The sequence below is a fragment of the Cnephaeus nilssonii genome, assembly GCF_951640355.1.
Source record: "Cnephaeus nilssonii genome assembly, chromosome: 22".
Lineage (NCBI taxonomy): Eukaryota > Metazoa > Chordata > Mammalia > Chiroptera > Vespertilionidae > Cnephaeus > Cnephaeus nilssonii.
In genome coordinates this window covers 18,290,692-18,310,148 of record NC_137093.1, presented here as the reverse complement: position 1 = coordinate 18,310,148, position 19,457 = coordinate 18,290,692, and the positions used below count along the sequence as shown (strand labels likewise).

Sequence of the window (19,457 nt, the reverse complement as noted above, 5' to 3'; positions counted from 1 at the left end):
CAGAGGAGTGTTGTAGTTCATGCTAAAATTAAACATAAAACGTGCTTGACCCATCAAGCTCTAAAATGTTTAGAAGTACCGGGGATTGAGCCCACAACCTGGGCCATGTGCCCTGACCAGGAATCGAACCCAGGACCCTTCAGTCCACAGGCCAATGCTCTATCCACTGAGCCTAGCCGGCTAGGGCCAGATTGTTTATTCTTACAACCATCAGCCTGGGCAGACAATTAAGATTTTCTTTTTCTTTTTTAAATATATTTTTATTGATTTCAGAGAGAGGAAGGGAGAGGGAGAGAGAGATAGAAACATCAATGATGAGAGAGAATCATTGATTGGCTGCCTCCTGCATGCCCCACACTGGGGATAGAGCCCACAACCCGGGCATGTGTCCTTGGCTGGAATCAAACTTGTGACCCTTCAGTCTGCACGCCAACACTCTATCCACTGAGTCAAACCAGCTAGGACGACAATTGAGATTTTCAAATGAGGATATCCAGGCTCAGTTTGTGGCTTACTGACATTGCACCCATTAAGCACTTGGTAGGTCTGGAAGCGTAGAATCCAGATAGGTCTGATTCTAAAGCTCATACTTTCAACTGTACAACACTATTCAAGAAAAAAAAATAACTAGACTCGAAGCTTCAAGAAGGCAAGTATCTTTTTTTTTCTAATACACTAATGTTTTTTAAGGGTCTAGAACAGTACCTGACAATGCTAAGTTTCTTAATAAATATTTGTTGAATAAAGTCATTAGAGAGGATAGAAGGCAAGCATGACCTCTTCTTGGAAATAGTTGTAACATTTTGGACAATGGGTGAAAGAACGGAATGTGGGTGACCATTTTCTAGACCACACGTAGTTTGGTTCTCTAGTTCTTTCAGGTCTGCAAAAGAGGCAACTGGGTGAGCAGTGGAAGTGTATCCCTAGCTAGTGGAGCCCGTCAGCACCAGCCTGGTGGACAGCGCTGAGGTAGTTCCCGGATGCTACCTCCCATCTTCTATAAATCCTGATAAACAGGGCTCCTTTACACCTGAAACTAGTATAAAAACAATACTGAATGTCAACTGTAATTGAAAAGTAAAATAATAAAAATTACAGATGGAAAAACAAAGATCCACAGGGTTTTATAAATTGTGTCGTTAAAAAGGAAAACAAATACGGCAAGCCTTACTATAAAGGAAGTTCATGTCCAGGGCATTTGTTATTTGACACATTGTGAGGTTTTAAAAATATGAAATGTTTTGAAAATTCTGAACCTCTTATAAGCTCTTATAAAAATTGATGTATTTGAGCACTACTATATGCCAGATCTTGTACCTAGCATTTTCACATATATCATGTGAATAACACCATAACTCGAGGAGGCAATTATTATCTCCATTTTACATGTGGTGATATTGAGAGTTTAAGTGATTTGGCCAAGGTTATATAACTAGTGAGCAATAGAGACAGTCTGGAAGCCAGGATTCAATTCAGATTCTGCAGATTTTCTACTTCACTGCTTACCATCTAAGCTTAAGGCCAGGATAGGCATTAGAAAGCATTTTATGTTCTTACTAGAGGCCTGATACACGAAATTCGTGCAAGGGGCTTGGCCCTCGCAGCTGTGGCTTCATCTGGAAGGTCGTTTGGAAGGACGTCCAGAAGGTTGTTCAGCTGTCCTGTCTAATTAGCATATTACGCTTTTATTATTATAGATTTTGGAGATGAGGACACTGATGCTAGAGGATTTAAATGAGTTACTTAGTGTGGAGTCATGCTTAGAATTCAGTTTTCTTGAACAAATTTTTAAACAATAATTGCAGAATGTCATGCTGGTGTTTTAGTTTACTAGTTACAGGAGCTCAGTAGGCCTTATAACTATGTCTTAAAGAACAGGAACTACTAACTGTATATGCTGTATCTCTGTTTTGGATTCTAGACACTTCTTGAATTAAAGGGTTTCACCATCTTGGGCTTCCTTATTTGCTAACAGTATTCTAAAATTATTGGGAACTGCTATTGTGGGCAGTTTTCTTTTTCTTTCTTTTTTTTTTTTTTTTGCAAAATGGTGGGCAAAATTTATTGCTAAATTTTACTGACAGACTTTCCTATGCATATATTAACTGTTCTGTTCTGCTCCACATCTGCTAGGGAGTAATTTCCCCTTTTCCTTGCCTGATGGAATTTTATGTCATGTAGTATCTACTTCCTTATTTTGGTAGAATTAGAACAAAGATATTTCAGTCTGTCCCTTCCCATTTCTGCTTACTTGCTCCCATTAATCCTTAAGTTTCACCTTGGAGAAGTCATTCCTGAAGGCTGTGGCTGGGATTGGGTGGCCTCTTCTCTTTCCCACTGCACATGGTGATACCTTTAAACCACTCCATACACCTGTCCCATGCCAGGTCTAGTTACTGTCGTGAGCAAACACATTCCTTGCCCTGAAAGAACTTAGAGTTGAGATGGGGAGGCAGACCATTAGTCAGAAAAATGCAATATGATTGAATATCGTTTTTAAAAAAGCTAATTTGTGAGTATTTATTTTATAGCGGACATTGTGCTAAGCATTTTACATGTATTATTTCATGTCATTCTCTCAATAACATATGGTCCCCATTTTACAGAAAAGAAAGAGGAATTTAGGGTCGGTTAAATCTGAGAATTGCTACCCAAATCCAGGTCAGAGTCCAGGCTCTTAACCACTATCCCTCTTGTACTAACTGCTGCCTCTCCACTGAGCCCTTGCCCTGGGTATCCTCAGGGCCCTCGTGCTTGGGGGGTGGGGTGGAGGGGAAGATGAGCTCCAGTGTTGGAACTCATTCAGAAACTAATAATGATTGAACAGTCATACAGCCACTTAACGGATTCAGTGTCTCCCCTCAGAGATTAAAAGAATTCAAGATACTAACATGTGTAAAACGATATATGTCCAAAGTTGTTCATCACAGCGTTGCTTGTAATAGCAAAAGATTAGAAATAGCCTAAATGTTTATCAACATGAGATTGATTAAATAAATTGTGATATATTCTTACAATGAAATGATGCAGCTATAATAAAGAATGAGGACCCAGCTGGTGGTCACAGTTCCATTTCCGGTCAGCGTGCATGCCCTGGTTGCAGGCTCAATCCCCAGTAGAGGGCATGCAGGAGGCAGCTGATCAATGATTCTCTCTCATCATTGATGTTTCTATCCCTCTCTCCCTCTCCTTCCTATCTCTGAAATCAATAAAAACATATTAAAAAAAAGAATGAGGAAATGCTGTATGGATGTGGAACAATGTAAAAAGTATGGTATTAGGTGGAATAAACAAGGTGTAGAAGAGATGCCGCTTTATTTGCAATATGTGGTTGGAGAGGCAAAGAGTATAAAGGTATCCCCCAAAATGTATATATACACTTTGAATAATTATAAAGGCATTGTTTATTAAAATGCATTTCATTTTCAAATTTCAGCTATCAGCTGTTAAAGTGTGTATGCATTTTTTGGGACACTCTGTTGTATATGTTTTGGCTTGTATATGCATAAAATACCTTTGGAAGAATAGACAGAAAATTGATCCTATAGGTGCTTCTGAAGAGTCGCTAGGGGATTCCAGGTAGGGAGATTGCCTACTGTACATACCTTTTTGTGCTTTTTGAATTTTGAGTTGGTTGAATTTATTGCCTATTAAAAAAGATATAAGTAGGATTAAAATGAAAGCAACAATAAGCACCTTTCTGGGCACTGAAACAAATGCAGAAAGGCACTCTGGGCTTGTGTGTTTCATTAGTGCGTGGGATAAGCCTGCCTTCATCCTCATCACATCCAGTGCCTAGCGTAGTATGCACTTGAGTATTTGTGCAATCGATGAACCGAGTTGGAAAAAACTCTCAAATTCCTGTATATGAAGGACACATCTTTTTTTTGTGGTGTTCCTGCTAAAAATAGAGCTTCTGAATGTGACCATGAAGAAATGGCAGACTACCTCAAGTTGAGACACATTCTGAAAAATAAATAGCCTGTGCATTTCAAAAATGTCAAGGTCGTGGAAAACTAAGGAAGCCCGGGGACTGTTCCAGACCAGAGGGGACTGGAGGACGTGACAGGTCTGTGCACTGTGTGCGATAGGAGAGGTTGTTTCTTCCTCTGCAAAGCACATTAATTAGACAATTGGCAAATTTTAAAAAAATATATGTATTTTTATTGATTTCAGAAAGGAAGGGAGAGGGAGAGAGAGATACAAACATCAATGAGGATGAGAGAGAATCACTGATTGGCTGTCCCTTGCACAGTGCCCACTGGAGATCGAGCCCGCAACCTAGGCATGTGCCCTTGACTGGAATATGTGGGAACCTGGGACCCTGCAGTCCACAGGCCAAGGCTCTATCCACTGAGCCAAACCAACCAGGGCAAGACAATTGGCAGCTTTTGAAGAAGGTCTGTAAATTAGGTAATAGTACTGTTTCACTGGTAATGTCCTGATTTTGATATGAATACTGTGGTTACGTGGGAAAATGTCCCCATTTTTAGGAAATAAGCATGAATTTAGTAGTAAAAGGGCATTGTATCTGCAACTTACTCTCAAATAGTTCAGGTAGAGAGAGAGAGAGAGAGAAGGAGAGAGTATTCCATTGTATATATGTACCACATTTATTTCTTTTAAAAATATTTTTATTGATTTTAGAAAAAGAGGAAGGGAAAGGGAGATAGAGAGGGGGAACATCGACCAGCTACCTCCTGCAAGCCCCCAACCCGGGCACGTGCCCTAACCCAAAATGGAATCGGTGACCCCTTGGTGCATGGGACCACACCCAACCAATTGAGCCACTTGGGTGAGGGCCAACTCTTTATATTATCATTGATATTTTCTCCTATGTTTCTTAATATTTTTGTTCCTTTTAAAAAACTATTTAACAGCTTTGTTGTGATATAATGAACATATTGTACAACTCATCCTAAATATCTTTTAATATCTGCTTAAATAGTGCTGTTTATAAGAAGTTTTTAAAAACTAACTTTATTAGGCTACTAGAGGCCTGATGCACGAAATTCGTGCAAGGGGCTCGACCCTCGCGGCCGCGGTGACTTGCCTTGGCCCTTGCAGTCTCGGCCCTTGCAGCCGCAGCGGCTTGCTTTGGCCCTCGCAGCCCTGGTTTTGTCCAGAAGGTTGTCCGGAAGGATGTCTGGAAGGACGTCCAGAAGTTTGTTTGGCTGTCTGGTCTATCATATTATGCCTTTATTATTATAGATAACTTATACATGATAAAATTCACATATTTTAATTAAAAATGTTTTTTTGTTTATTTGTTTTTACTTTGGACACATTATTCCCCATGTAACCACTACTGCAGTTCAGATACAAGATGTAGAACCTTTCCATTTCTTCAGAAAGTTCCCTCTGTCCCGTTGTTGATGCATTCACCTGCTGGTGCACATGGTCCCTGGTGGAGAGCAGAGTGGGGTGCTTTCAGGGTGAGCATAGTGGTGGGAGGGCGTGGGGGCGGTGAGGATGGTGGTGTTGAGGTGCGGGGAACAGGCTCCTCCATGGCTCACAGAGCCTGCCCCGCAGCTTGGACTTAGCAGTTCCTGTGTGTCTGAGTCAGGCCCAGACGTTGGATGTTAGTGCATCTTTTCTTTCTTTCTTCTTTGGGCCTTAATCTGGTTCGGAGTTTGGAGCATGTGTAGTCTTAGAATGTCCTTCTCAGCTTGTTTCCATGGTGGGAGGTAACAGAACCTGCTAAGAGTTTCTAGCTGGGCTAATAATCAAATTAAGAGATTTGATGAACAGGGGAAAAGAAAAAATTTAATATACGTGCACAGGGAATTCACATAAGCATGAACATTTCAAGGACAGCGAGGCAACATTGGGTATGTATGACATTTTGGACAAAGGAGAGAAAGGGGTTGGGCGGGGTTTTAGATTTCAGAAGTGAGAGCAGGCCGTTTACCTGTAGTTGAGGAAGAGCTGAGCACACAGGGCAGGGCAGTTCTTTCGAGGCACCTCAGAAACAGTGGGGCCCTGGGTATCTCGCTCAGAGGCCTCTGCCTGGCGCCCTGCCATTTACCATATTAAATCAAATTAGGTAAGGCGAGCATCCCAAGGTTCCTTTCCTGGAGTGGGTCTCTCCATCTCAGTCTCTTAGGCAGGAAGAGAGAGGGTCAAAGGTCCTTTCTGAGCCTTTTGTTTCTTAATAACCACTTTGAAATTAATACCCCAAAAGGCAAAATTTTGGTCCTCTTCATCACTAGCAAGAAAGAAAATTCTGGCTGGATGTTGGCCCGTGGCCTTTCTTACCTTTAGTTCGATGGTGTTCTGGGCAGATTTACGTTTCCTGTCTACACAGGCCTCTTTGGTGGGGTGGCGGGAGGCGGTTTATCAGGCACAGCTGCCCCGGAGCCCTATTAAATAGCAATCCCACGGGCTTGTAAAATGTCAGCATTCTATCATCATCTAACGGGACGACTGAGTTCCCTAAAATGCCTGTTTTGGAAAAGAATAAGGTTTCAGGAGGCAGACTCAGTGCCTGTTGATGTTCGGTAAGGCGTTTGATTTGTTCACTCATCACTCCTGTACTGACTAAATGGGAAACACAGTTTATACTTGCACTCGCCCAGTGGGGGCCCAGAAAGTTGAGCCTCCTCTGCCTGCCATTTTTCCCTCGTTCTGTAACTTTTGTTATTCTGCTGTTCATTTCAGTAGGTGGTATGGGAACTCAGTGTCTAAGCAGGTGTGGAAGGGGGGGCTGGGGCTGTGCGCAGTCAGACGTGGGTGTGAACCATCACTACCTGCATTTAGAACCTCATTCTCCTAATCGGAACTAAGAGAACTGCCTTAAGTATTTTTTTTAAAAAAATATTTTTATTGATTTTAGAGAGGATGTGAGAGGGAGAGAGAGAGAGAAACATCAATGATGAGAGAGAATCATTGATTGGCTGCCTCCTGCACGCCCCACACTGAGGATCAAGCCCACAACTGGGGCATGTGCCTTGACTGGGAATCGAACTGTGACCTCCTGGTTCGTAGGACAATGCTCAACCACTGAGCAATGCCAGCAGACTGGGCTTCCTTAAGTCTTTTTGATGAGGGTTACATTATATCACATGTGCCTAGAACATAGCAAGCATGCAAGACATTGCATAATTATAAAACAAATTTCTCTTTTACCTTTTTTTTTTTTTTGCCCAGGTGTTCTCTTTTACAGAGTTTTATTTTTCTCTCTTGGTGGTTGAAATGATAATTTATTAAAATGTATTCATCTATTTAAAGCCTTGGTTCCTCTCCTCTCTCTCTGCAGGCACCTCGCAGAGACATCCCTTCGTCCTTCATGAACACCTGCGTGGTAGACAGGTGACTGCCCCCCGGCCCATGCTGCTCTAGGTGCCCTGACGTGAGCTGTCCAGGGAGAGGATGGATTCCAAAGATGAGAGCTCACACGTGTGGCCCGCGGCTGCCGAACACGAAGAGAGCGCCACACAGGTGAAGGGGGTCTCCGGCGTGGGGACATGTGCCCACAGCCAAAGAGCAGCTTCCTACAGTAGTGAGTAGTCGGGAGGGAGCGGACCTGCAGAGCCGGAGGCGAGGAACCCGCTGTGGCTCAGCACCTCGGATGCCGTCAGTGCGTGCCCGTGCGATGCAGAGGGGCTGAACTACCACCCCGCGGCTTCTCTGCTTTCCCCGGCTCATGTCAGTCTGTCTCACTCCTCCATGTTATTTTGTTATTGGTGCTGAAAGTGTTTCTCTTTTTAAAAATTTAATATATTTTTATTGATGTCAGAAAGGAAGGGAGAGGGAGAGAGAGATAGAATCATCATTGAGGAGAGAGAATCATGGATCCGCTGCCTCCTGCACGCCCCCCACTGGGGATCGAGCCTGCAACCTGGGAGTGTGCCCTGACCAGGAATCGAACCATGACCTCCTGGTTCATAGGTCGACACTCAACCACTGAGCCACGCCGGCTGGGTGAAAGTGTGTTACTTTGATGTTATCTAGCATATGGTTTTGTTTTGTTTTGCGAGTAACGAAGTTCAAGGTATGTCTATAAAGTGAGGGGCTTTTCTTTCTTTTCAAATGAGGAGTGAAAACCTCTAATTGAAAGTTGTCCCGTTGAGTCAGTAGCTCTGGAGGTTAGTCACTTAGCCAGTGATTGCAATCTCTGCCTTTGAAACTGCTGCCCCAGTGCCCTCTCCTTCCGGCAAAGGCAGGCCCTCTGCATGCTTGGTGTGCGTCTGGGGAGCCAGGTTTTGTATGTGACCACAGTACAACACTTACTTTTTCAGCATTATAATAAGTACAGAATTTTTATTTAATTTGTCATTGAATGGCATGACCACAGTAATATCAAAATGAGGACGTTTATTGAAACCTTTAGATATACACATATAATTTAAACAATATAATAAACATTACAGCGAATAAAATGGATCATCTGGTATGATTTAAATGTCTGAGTCTGAATACTTAAAAAAAAACGTTCTGGAGATGCTTCCAGCAGAGCCATCGAGAATGCTGTTTTGTTCTCATGGAAACCATGTTGAAGGTACTTCAATGCAGCTATATATTACCATGTCTTTTATTTATAAACAGAAATGTAGTTTATTGAAGAACAGAGTAAAGGAAAACGTGGTTACGGCAGGGTCCCCACACGTGGGTCACCAGACAGCAGCACACAGCAGAGCTCACCTCCCTCACTGCGCCCTCTCCGCCCAGCCCTGCCTCTCCCCGCTGCGGACTCGGGGTTAGCGGAACGGCGAGTGGTGAAGCGAGTGGAGGAGGAAATGTTTTTTTGCTTTTTAAACCACTGAAACCAGGGCAGGGTTTTGATGTAAATGGGCAAATCTTAAGTCACAAAATTATCTTGCAGCACTTAAATGTGCAGCACAAGTATGTTATAGGCCTAATTCTTCCAATATATAAACTGCACCTTCGTGGACAAATTAAATTTATGTAGAAGCTGGACCGATCACTTAGTGTAAAAGTGGAAGTTTGCTTTATTTCTGTGGTGCTGATTGCATTTGCTCTCTAGGTTTCTGGGGATGAAATTAGCTTATGTCATCTTTGGGTTCTACTGTTTTCCATCGGAGGAAAAAAGTTAGGTCCAAAGACAAGAGAGTCTACTATAAGAGTAAGGATTCCATTCTATGAGTGATCAGCTTTAGTATCAGCACATAAATTATTTCTCTCCCAAAAGTGTGCCTGGCCATCTGCTTCTGTACCTTCAATATCAGACTCAGGCGGTGTGCCAAACCCGAGCCTTCCAGAATTCAAACCTCTGAAGCTGACTGCTCAGAAAACATTTTAGGAAATTCAATTTCTGCTTTAGTTCTTGGTAGATGGGAAATTATTTACCCTGTTGACAACTGAAACGTTGTCCAGAACCCCTTAAAAGGACTTGGTTAGGACTTTCTGTGTGTTGATCTAGCGGGCCAGGAATTCTGTTACAGTCCTTGATTCAGCAAAAATTTACTGACATGCCTCCAGTGCAGCCTTGGAGTGTGAAATAACTCGGAGAGAGAGTGACCTTATTTTAATGTGTCTGCTGAAAGGCACGATTAGTTACAAAGTGGAGTTTTTATGATGTGTTAACAGCAATTGGCTTTTGAGTCTTGACATATATATATTTTTTAACATTACAGAATAATTTGTATTTGGGGAATGTTATTGACCTGGACCCTTCAGTCATACTAACAGGATTAGTTAAGTTCCCCCCATAAGCTCCCGCAAAGAGAGATCTGCATTGGATATTTGAGGCAAAGGGGAATTTAAATCAGTGGCCTAATAGTAAGCAGTAGATCATGAGTGACGAGGTGCTTGGCGCCTGCCTCCCAGTCACTAACTCAGCAGGGGTGAGCATGGATCCACCCCCTTCTTTCGTTGGGGATATTTTAGGAACGCAGCGGTGTACTCTGCTTGGTCTGCGTGGATCTTTGTGAGACTGGTTTGGTGCTGCAGGGGTGTCGCTACATAATTGCTGCTTTTTGCCCCAGGTACACTTTGTCCCAGACGCCGGAACTGTGGCTCAGATCGTCTACACCGATGACCAGGTTCGGCCGCCCCAGCAGGTGGTGTATACGGCAGATGGTGCCTCCTACACTTCAGTGGATGGTCCCGAGCACACCCTGGTGTACATCCATCCCGTGGAAGCTGCTCAGGCATGTGAATGACTATTGTGTATAGTTTGTTTATTCATCAGTTGATTCACTCATTACTTACGTTTACTCTCTGCCAGTCACCACGGTGGCTGTTGATACAGGAAATATTCACATAAGATTTATGCTTTCAAGGAGTTTATAACTAGCTTGGCAGAGGAAGATAGGATTTATTTATTTAAATTAAATGTAATGAGTTAGAACAGTGATTTTCAACCTTTTTCATTGCATGGCACATGTAAACTAATTACTAAAATTCTGCGACACACCAAAAAAAATGTTTTTTGCCGATCTGACCAAAAAATAGGTATCTTTAAGATTGATTTACCAAAAAAATAACAACAATAATAATAATTACCTACCCTTTTTGCTCCAAAGTGACTTTTTAAAAAATCAGGTGCCTATACTTGTATATAAGGATTTCTGGCACGAAGAATTAACCAATCAGACACAACCTTATTATGCAACATGACCAGTAAGATGCGACTCTATTATATGACCTGTGTATTTATAGTTCAAGACAGGGCACCCACACCAGACAGCTATTGGTGTGTTGTCTGTTGTCATTTTTAAATTTGACACTCTAAGGGAAAAGAGGCCAGTACCCCTGGCTATGTAGTCAGGTATCACATGTTTTAAAAATTCTTGCGGCACATGGTTGAAAGCCGCTGAGTTTTAGAGCACTGGGCTTGTATCAATTCTTCTCCCCAGTGATCATGAACTAGATCAACATGTTACTTTTCCTAAGTATCAACAAGCAGGCCAAAAATGGCGTTTAGTTCTGCATAGCTTAATCAAAGATGGATCAGGGGAAACATACAGATTAGTAGTTAAGTGTATAAGCAAAGGTCCTACTAGCTTATTAACTGCTCTTTATTATTAATTCACTAGAGGCCCAGTGCATGAAATTCGTGCACAGGGTGGGGTGTGTCCCTCAGCCCAGCCTGCACCCTCTCCAATCTTGGACCCCTCGAGGGCAGTCAGACATCCCTTTCACAATCCAGGACTGCTGGCTCCCAACTGCTCACCTGCCTGCCTTCCTGATTGCCCCTAACCACTTCTGCCTGCCAGCCTGATCACCCCCTAACCACTCCCCTGACAGCCTGATTGATGCCTAACTGCTCCCCTGCCAGCCTGTTTGCCCCTAACCGCCCTCCCCTGCAGGCCTGGTCACCCCTAACTGCTCTCCCCTGCAGGCCTGGGTCCCCCCCAACTGCCCTTCCCTGCAGGCCCATCACCCCCAACTTCCCTCCTCTGCCAGCCTGGTCAACCCTAACTGCCCTCCCCTGCAGGCCTGGTCACCCCTAACTGCTCTCCCCCTGCAGGCCTGGGTCCCCCCCCTCCCCAACTGCCCTTCCTTGCCGGCTTGGTCCCCCCCAACTTCCCTCCTCTGCCGGCCTGGTCACCCCTAACTGCCCTCCCCTGAAGGCTTGATTGCCCCCAACTGCCCTTCCTTACAGGCCTGGACTCTCCCAACTGCCCTCCCCTGCTGGCCTGATTGCCTACAACTGCCCTCCCTTGCAGACCTGGTCCCTCAAAACTGCCCTCCCCTGTTGGCCATCTTGTGGCGGCCATTTTGTGTCCATATGGGGGCAGTCATCTTTGACCACATGGGGGCAGCCATCTTGTGTGCTGGAGTGATGGTCAATTTGCATATTATTCTTTTATTAATAGGATTACTGATTTGCAGGCCTGTAGTAGAGCAAAGGTAAAAGTTGTACAATTATAGGTTCTTTTTTGCCAGTGACTTGGGGTATTAGTTTTCAAATGTATGACACACATATTCCCCAATATGTAATTATTTGTTTCTCTTGTTAGGACTTTTTTACACTGGACAAAGCACTTTTAAGCATATTAAAAAAATCAAGTTCCATACTTTTATAGTAGGATCCTGGTAATAAAAATTTGCCCTTATATTCAATATTTAATCAGAAGGCTCAAATCATTTCCAAGAAGAAATGGAGCCTACCTAATTGATACCTTTCAAATTGGTATAAACATGAAATTGGCAAACAATGAGATGATAGTTTTGGAATGCCTCTGCTTAGGCATAGTCCCCTAACTGTATTAAAATAAGATCACATAGTTTATGTAAAGACTGTTCTATGTCCAGCTTTTAGTTTATTACCATGCTAAATATCTGAATTCTAATAATTTTTAATGTCAGATTTAAGAATCTGGCACTGTCTGAAACTCTCTTTTACATTCTTTTGCAATCAAAACTTAGCCATAGTTCTTATTCCCATAGGTTTGCTCAAGGCTTGGGCAAATGAAAGTCTTCTAAAAGTTTTAGGGGAAAGAATATTTTTCTGGACTGGAGGTTTTTTTGTGGTCCCCTGGCTAAAATAATTTTGAAGATTTTCCTTCTATAATCAGCTTTGCTGCATCATGACATAAATTATGTGTTTATGAGAACTTTCTTTTAAATTGTGTTTTTACTGGCTTTTCTGAAAAAAAAATCTATGGAACATTAAATTCAGTTTATTTTTCTTCTGCTCTTCTGATAATGTGTGCATTTTATATTTGAAAGAGTTGCAATGCCTGCATATGTAGTACTCCTCTATATTTTTATGTATGTTTATAATTTTCATTTAATTGCAGGTCTACTCCTTGTTGTTCACAATATTAAGTGTGAGTGAATGCACCCCCGTTCATGGCGTGTCTTTTATGTTTTCTTGACAGGCCTTTTAAATTAGCCGTGACATTCAGCCTCAAGAGAGGCTTTGCTTAAAGTAAAATGTTGAAGTATGTTAGCCAGTTGAGATGGTTAGCCTACACAGTCTCTTTGGTGCCATCTGAATGAAAGGCTTTGGCTAAATGTAAGATTGCTATCGTTATCTTCTTTATTAATGAAGGATTATTACTAGCTACATGGGAGTTAACTCTCCCACGAATTGATGCTTAGCAATAGGATAATTTTTCCTGTGTAGGCGAGCTGTCTAAAGATCTATTGATAAGTTTGTTGTTGTTTTTTGTGTTTGTTTGTTTTTGTCTAGACTCTGTTTACAGACCCCGGCCAGGTAGCTTATGTCCAACAGGATGCTACAACTCAGCAGGTAATGAGTTCCTTTTTGCCTCTTTGTTGTTTGGGATAATACTATGAATGTTACCATTCCCTGGAATGTTCCCCAACCCTCTGCACTGTGTATTCTCTTGATGTGTGTTTCTTATATAGGAAATTAAAGTTGATGGCAACCTTCATCATTCTAGCTTCAGAAAAACTGAGATTCTTTTTGGTTATCCTTTAAAACATCTCTTTCCTTTCATCCATATTTCTAATATAGCCTTTTTGACTTTGAGGGATTTCCTTGTTTTCCTCCAGATTGTGAAAGTGATAAAGAAGGTGCAGGAGCTAGATGTTGTCAGTCTTACTCCAAATAGTTTTATTTTCATGTTAGGTAGTATGATTAATTTAGCCATACCACTGAGTGTCTTGAGTGATTATTAAGTAAACTCTCAATTGGTAAGCACTTTCTGCTTTTGAACTTTAAAAAAATATATGCTTTTATTTCAGAGAGAGGAAGGGAAAGGGGGAGAAAGAGAGAGAAATATCAATGATGAGAGAAAATCACCCATCGGATGCCTCCTGCACTCCCCCTACTGGGGATCAAGCCCAAAACCCAGGCATGTGCCCTAACCAGAATTGAACTGTGACCTCCTGGGTTGTAGGCTCGATCCCCAGTGGGGGCCATGCATGAGGCAGCTGATTGATGATCCTCTCTCATCATTGATGTTTCTATCTCTTTTTCCCTCTTCCTTCCTCTCTGAAATCAATAAAAATATATTTAAAATATTTTTTTAAAAAGGGAAAACAACTATAATAGATTGAAATACATTAAATATATTTAAAATCTATAAGCTCACACTGACATTAAAAGCAATAACTCATTGGTCACTTTTTGAGGATGCTAGGGGACCACTACATTCATTATTCAGGAAACTGGTAAATGACCAGAAAGAATATGGCCTTTCTCCCTGAATGTACTCAGGTAAACAATTACTTGATGAGGGAAATATCTTTTTAGAAGCATTCCAACTAATAAATAAAGCGGGGATGCCTGGCTTAGAATATCACCATTTTTCATCTTTAATGAAATATGGACCTAGGCAGTGATCATTAACAATAGTCTGAAACCATCAGGAAAAAGCTGATGAGGCACTTTATAATGGATGGATCAACTTGACCCTCTGAACACTGTTAATATCATGAAAAAGAGAGAACCATTCATTATAGGCTTCCTGCTGTTGTGTACCTTCTACTTCATTTCATATGACGTATTCCTTCCCCCAAATTGAACCTGAATCTGATTGAGTCTCTGGATTCCACTACCAGATTATAGGAAGCATGGTAGACAAAATAGAACAAGTTCAGAGACACACAAGGATGTAGTCAGAAAGTCTATACTGTGGCAAACTGTCAGACAAAAGGCCTACTTTCTTCCACATATAAATTGCAAAGGAAAAAAAGAGAAATGGGAATTTACAGATTAAAGGAGACTTTGGACAAACCAGTTATAAAAATACAACATGAGACCACTGGGGAAATTCCAACACTAAGTAGCTATTTGATGATATTAAGGAATGATTAACTTTTTAGATATGATAATATATAAGATTAAAAGTTATTTTTCTGTAGAGATATCTACAGATCTATTTACAGATGAAAATGTACAATGCCTGAGGTTTGCTTCCAAATAATCTAGTGAGGGAGAAAGTGTGTGGGAGAGTAGTTGAAATAAGGTTAGCCGTGAGTTGACACTTGTTGAAGCTGAGTGATGGGTGTGTGAGGTGTATTATACTATTCTCTCTATTTGACATATGTTTAAAATTTGTCACTATAAGTGGGAAAGTTATTTTGATAAGACTCCCTAAATAGCTTTTCAGAGGTGAAAAAAATTTACATTTCTACCAACACTATATGAGAATGCCCATTACCACACACCCTTGCGTTCTTTTAATATTTTGCCAATCTGATATGCAAAATGGTATTCTGTTATTTTACTATTAAGGCATATTTTAATTAGAAATTGTGTTACCATTTGCACCTCAAAGGACCCTTCATCTTCTTCAATCTCCAGAAACAATCTGTTTTATGTTCTGTACAAAAGGAGAGTTGGGCTCAGATAGCTCTGTGAACAATTTCATCACAAGGAAGTGTAACTGTTGGCTTAGCATCTTCCCTTTTTACAGTTTCCTTTCAACCCTCACGGTTTTTATTCCTGGCTATAACACCTCATTGATTGTCAGCTTACTCGGTGACCTGGATAAATTCCAGATAGAGAGTTGGATGAGCATTTAACACAGATGATAAATGCTTTTTTTCCCCCCTTAGCAAAAAGGTTCCTATTTTCAGTGGTGGCAAAACCCATTTGAAGCCTTTTTCTTTCTTCCTTTTTTTTAAAAATATTTTTTTTATTGATTTCAGAGAGGAAGGGAGAGAGACAGAGAGTTAGAAACATCCATGATGAGAATCATTGATTGGCTGCCTCCTGCATGCCCCCTACTAGGGGGGTATCGAGCCCGCAACCCGGGTATATGCCCTTGGCCGGAATCGAACCTGGGTCCCTTCAGTCTGCAGGCTGATGCTCTATCCACTGAGCCAAACCGGCTAGGGCTGAAGCCTTTTTCATATGTGTCTTCCCTCCTCCCTAAGCAAGGCACCAGTAGTCTCCAGACCTGGGAGCACAGTCTCTTCTTTGTTTCTCAAAATGAACATGTGCGACTCCCCACACACTGAGAAGGAAATATGCTGCCTGATCATCGGTCTCAGTAGGGACCAGAAGCATTCTGTTGTGTTTGCTGCTGTCCAGTGTGGCTTCATATTTCACTTCTCCCATAAATTGTCTCCTGAAATGCAAATGCATTACAAGTTTCAGAAGTAATTACAGAGAGAGGCATTAAGTGGGACGGAGAAAGTGTACCATTAAGTTTAACAAATTCTTTTCCATCCTACCTCCCGTGTTTTATTGTGGGTGACAAAATGCACATGATTAAAATACTTTAGTATTCTTTTTCTGTGAGTATCATTGCCACTCGACCTTGCTGCCTGGCTATTGTCTCCAGAGCAGGGGTGGTTGCCTTGTGGCTCTGGGATTCAAGGTGTATGTGAGGCACACCTCCTCAGTTGCTCTGTAGGAGCCATTGTGATGTAGCGGAAAAAGCAGAGTCAGAATTTGAGTTTTATCTCTGCCACTTAGGAACGATGTGGTAATGGTACCTGGCCTCAAAGGAATTTAAAAATATGCCTAGCTCTCAGTAAGTGTCAGTTGAATTTGAATTATTAAAAAAAATATATATGTTGTTTTTTTAATTGATTTCAGAGAGAGGAAGGGAGAGGGAGAGAGAGAGAGAAACATCAATGATGAGAATCATTGATCAGCTGCCTCTTGCACATCCCCTGCTGGGGATTGAGCCCGCAACCGGGCATGTGCAGAATCCAACAGTGACCTCCTGGTTCATAGGTCAACACTCAACCACTGGCCAGGCTGAATTTGAATCATGAATTGAACAAATTTATAATGCATGCCCACTGTGTGTTGAGGTCTATGCTCTCTGGAAATAGACAGTCTGTACCTAGCAGTGATTGTCATGGACCCTTTTCATCCCTTTTCAACAGTAGTTTGCACGATTCTGCGGTGCGTTCAATCTCTGCTTTAACATCAGTCTTTCCAGATAATGCTGAAGTGCCGAGCCTTTTCTTTGCCACAGTCTTTCAGGGGAGCTCAGCGCGGGGGAGGAGAAGGTTGCTGGTACTATTTTAATGTCAGCTTTCTCAGCAGTGGCGAGAAGCCAGCGGTAACCTTGCCCAACCACAGTCTTTCTAGCAGCATCTGCGGGGGAAATACATCTCCGCTCCACTGGAACGCCTCTGAATTGCTGAATTCATTCTTTGAGGTTGGCTCTGCAAAGATATAAAGAATTTATGAGGAGCAGAGGTGGATATATGCTTTGGTTTGTTCAGCGTGTGATAACATTCATCACTAACACAGGCATAAAATTTAAGTGCTTAGAATAAAGGGCGACATTGAAACTGCGCTCTGAGATAACAAGTGGGAACACAGCAGCTTTGCCGCAGGACCAGAGGAGGCTGTGAGGGGAGGTGGCAAACGCAGTCCTGTTGCCAGACAGGAGTCCCTGCTCTTTGCCTTGTGCAGGCTTCACTCGGCGGGTATTTCATTCTGCTTTTATGGAAGCTGAAGCTGAAGCAGCTCCCAGAATGCTGTCCTCCCACGTAAAGCTTCTAGAAGGCCCTGAGCTGCAGAGGTGGGATGCCATGTAGGAGTCCGGGCTCCTGGGTTACATGCATGCATGTTAAAACAGGCATGCACTGTTTGAGGTAACTGTTTTTATCTGCTTTCTGGAGCCTGAGCATTTTATTTTATTTTTTACTTTTTAAAATATTTTTATTGATTTCAGAGAGGCAGGGAGAATGAGAGAGAAATCTAAACATCAGTGATGAGATAGGCATATCAATCAGCTGCCTGCTGCACACCCCCTACTGGGGATCAAGCCTGCAACCCGGGCATGTGCTCTCACTGGGAATTGAGTCTGGTCCATGGGATGATGCTCAATCCAATGAACTACACCGGCCAGGCGAGCCTGAGTATTTTAAATGTTGGGCAATGGTCTTTTTTTTTAAAAAAAATTATAATTTTTTCTTTATTGATTAAGGTATTACATATGTATCCTTATTCCCCCATTGCGCCCCCCCCTCCTCCGCTCGTGCCCTCACCGCGCCCCCCTAGTGTCTGTGTCCATTGGTTATGCTTATATGCGTGCATACAAGACCTTTGGTTGATCTCTCCCCCTCCCCCACCCTCCCCTGCCTTCCCTGTGAGGTTTGACTGCCGTAGCATCAGGCTCTGTAAACACTCTCAGTACTTCCTCGTTAGAGTTTAGGAAGCTCTTGGACTTGGTGCACAACTAACCAACCACGGTGTTCCTGTGACCAGCAGCCCAGTTCCTTTAGGTGCCTACAGGGACGGGTGTCATTTCCCAAGGGGCCAATATATTTTCACCAAGTAATCTTCATTCAATATACAAGGTACAGCAGTCTTTTACAGTGTAGAGGAAGCATATAATGTTATCTCAGTCCTTACAGAATTTATGATAATAATATATTATTATTAATATTAAGCACTTACTAAATGCCAGACACTTTACTACTAGCCTCATATACACTATTGTTTGATTTAGTCCTCACAACCTATAGGCTTATTGCTATGTCCGTTTTACAGATAAGGAAGCTGAGGTTCAGAGTAGTTTGTTAACTTGCCAAGTAGGGGGCCAGGATTTTAATCCACATCTGTCTGACGCCAGAGCCCATGCTCTGCTTCCCTGAGAGGCAGTTGGAGAGTCGGGGTGGACTCACAGGAAAATGCATAGCATTGAAAAGTAGGTGGTGTTTGGCAAAGGCTACAAAGCTATGAGGGATTGCCAGTGTGTGAGATGTCAGAATCAAGCTTCTAAAAGATCTTGGCAGACTAGAAGAACAGAACAAGTAATAAAAGGAAATTGACTGGAGAGAAATGCAGAATCCTCTCATTTGAGTGAAAATCAGCTGTTTAAGTTCTGAGGAGGAGAGAGTGGATTAATAGCTCTCTGAGAGGGAAGAGGGACCTGGGGATTTAATGATCTGCAAATGGGAAATGGGTCAGCAGTGGAACAGAGGCCGTCAGAAATGCTAATGCTGCATTCACACAGATATGGAATCCACTGAGGAGCCAATGAAGACAGCAGGATGAAGAGCGGGCTGGAAGTTTGGCCATGTGAATGAGTTCGAGGTTTTGGTCTTGACATAGTTGAAGAACTGTCTTCAGGTGTCTGGAGAGGGAAGATGTAGGGCCCGACCAATGCACGGGAGATACGGACAGGGACATCTCCACTCCACAGAGACCATCATTGAACTCTCCAGCAGGGTCCAGCTGCCCTGGGAGGTGCTGACTGTGGAGCAGAGGCTGGCTGATGTGGGTGAGATTCTGTGCCTCCAGGTGCCCCAGGAGGTCAGAACAGAGAAGTCAGGGAGGGCTAGAGCGAAAGGATGATCATGGAGAAACTGGAACGTGATGTCTGCTTTAGAAGATTGGTGTGGGAAAAGCATTCTGGGTGAGGAAAACACCAGTGGGGAGATAAAGAGAAAGGGATTAGACATTAAAAAAGAATTTCCTGTATTTATTTTTTATTTTTTTGTTAACCCTCACCTGAGGATATTTTCCCATCAATTTTTTCTAAGAGAATGGAAGGGACGGGGAGAAACACACAGAGAGAAACATTGATGTGAGAGAGACACCTCGATTGGTTGCCTTCCACAGAATCCTGGACCAGGGTTGGGGATTGAGCCTGCAATTG

The 19,457-nt window shown here is 42.5% G+C and overlaps 1 protein-coding gene across 4 annotated transcripts in view; it reads left to right on the top strand.

Annotated features, from left to right (window-relative positions):
• Positions 1-19,457, top strand: part of PRDM10 (PR/SET domain 10) — a 76,405-nt gene that overhangs the window by 20,586 nt on the left and 36,362 nt on the right. For 2 of the 4 annotated variants that reach the window (XM_079762775.1, XM_079762778.1), the window contains exons 2-4: positions 7,259-7,440; positions 9,948-10,112; positions 13,106-13,165. In XM_079762775.1, coding sequence (XP_079618901.1) covers positions 7,372-7,440; positions 9,948-10,112; positions 13,106-13,165 — 294 coding nt within the window. In that variant the 5' untranslated portion in view covers positions 7,259-7,371. Of the gene's footprint in view, positions 1-4,709; positions 4,796-6,378; positions 6,501-7,258; positions 7,441-9,947; positions 10,113-13,105; positions 13,166-19,457 lie in introns of those variants that run through there. The other 2 variants (XM_079762776.1, XM_079762777.1) reach the window with 2 other exon arrangements.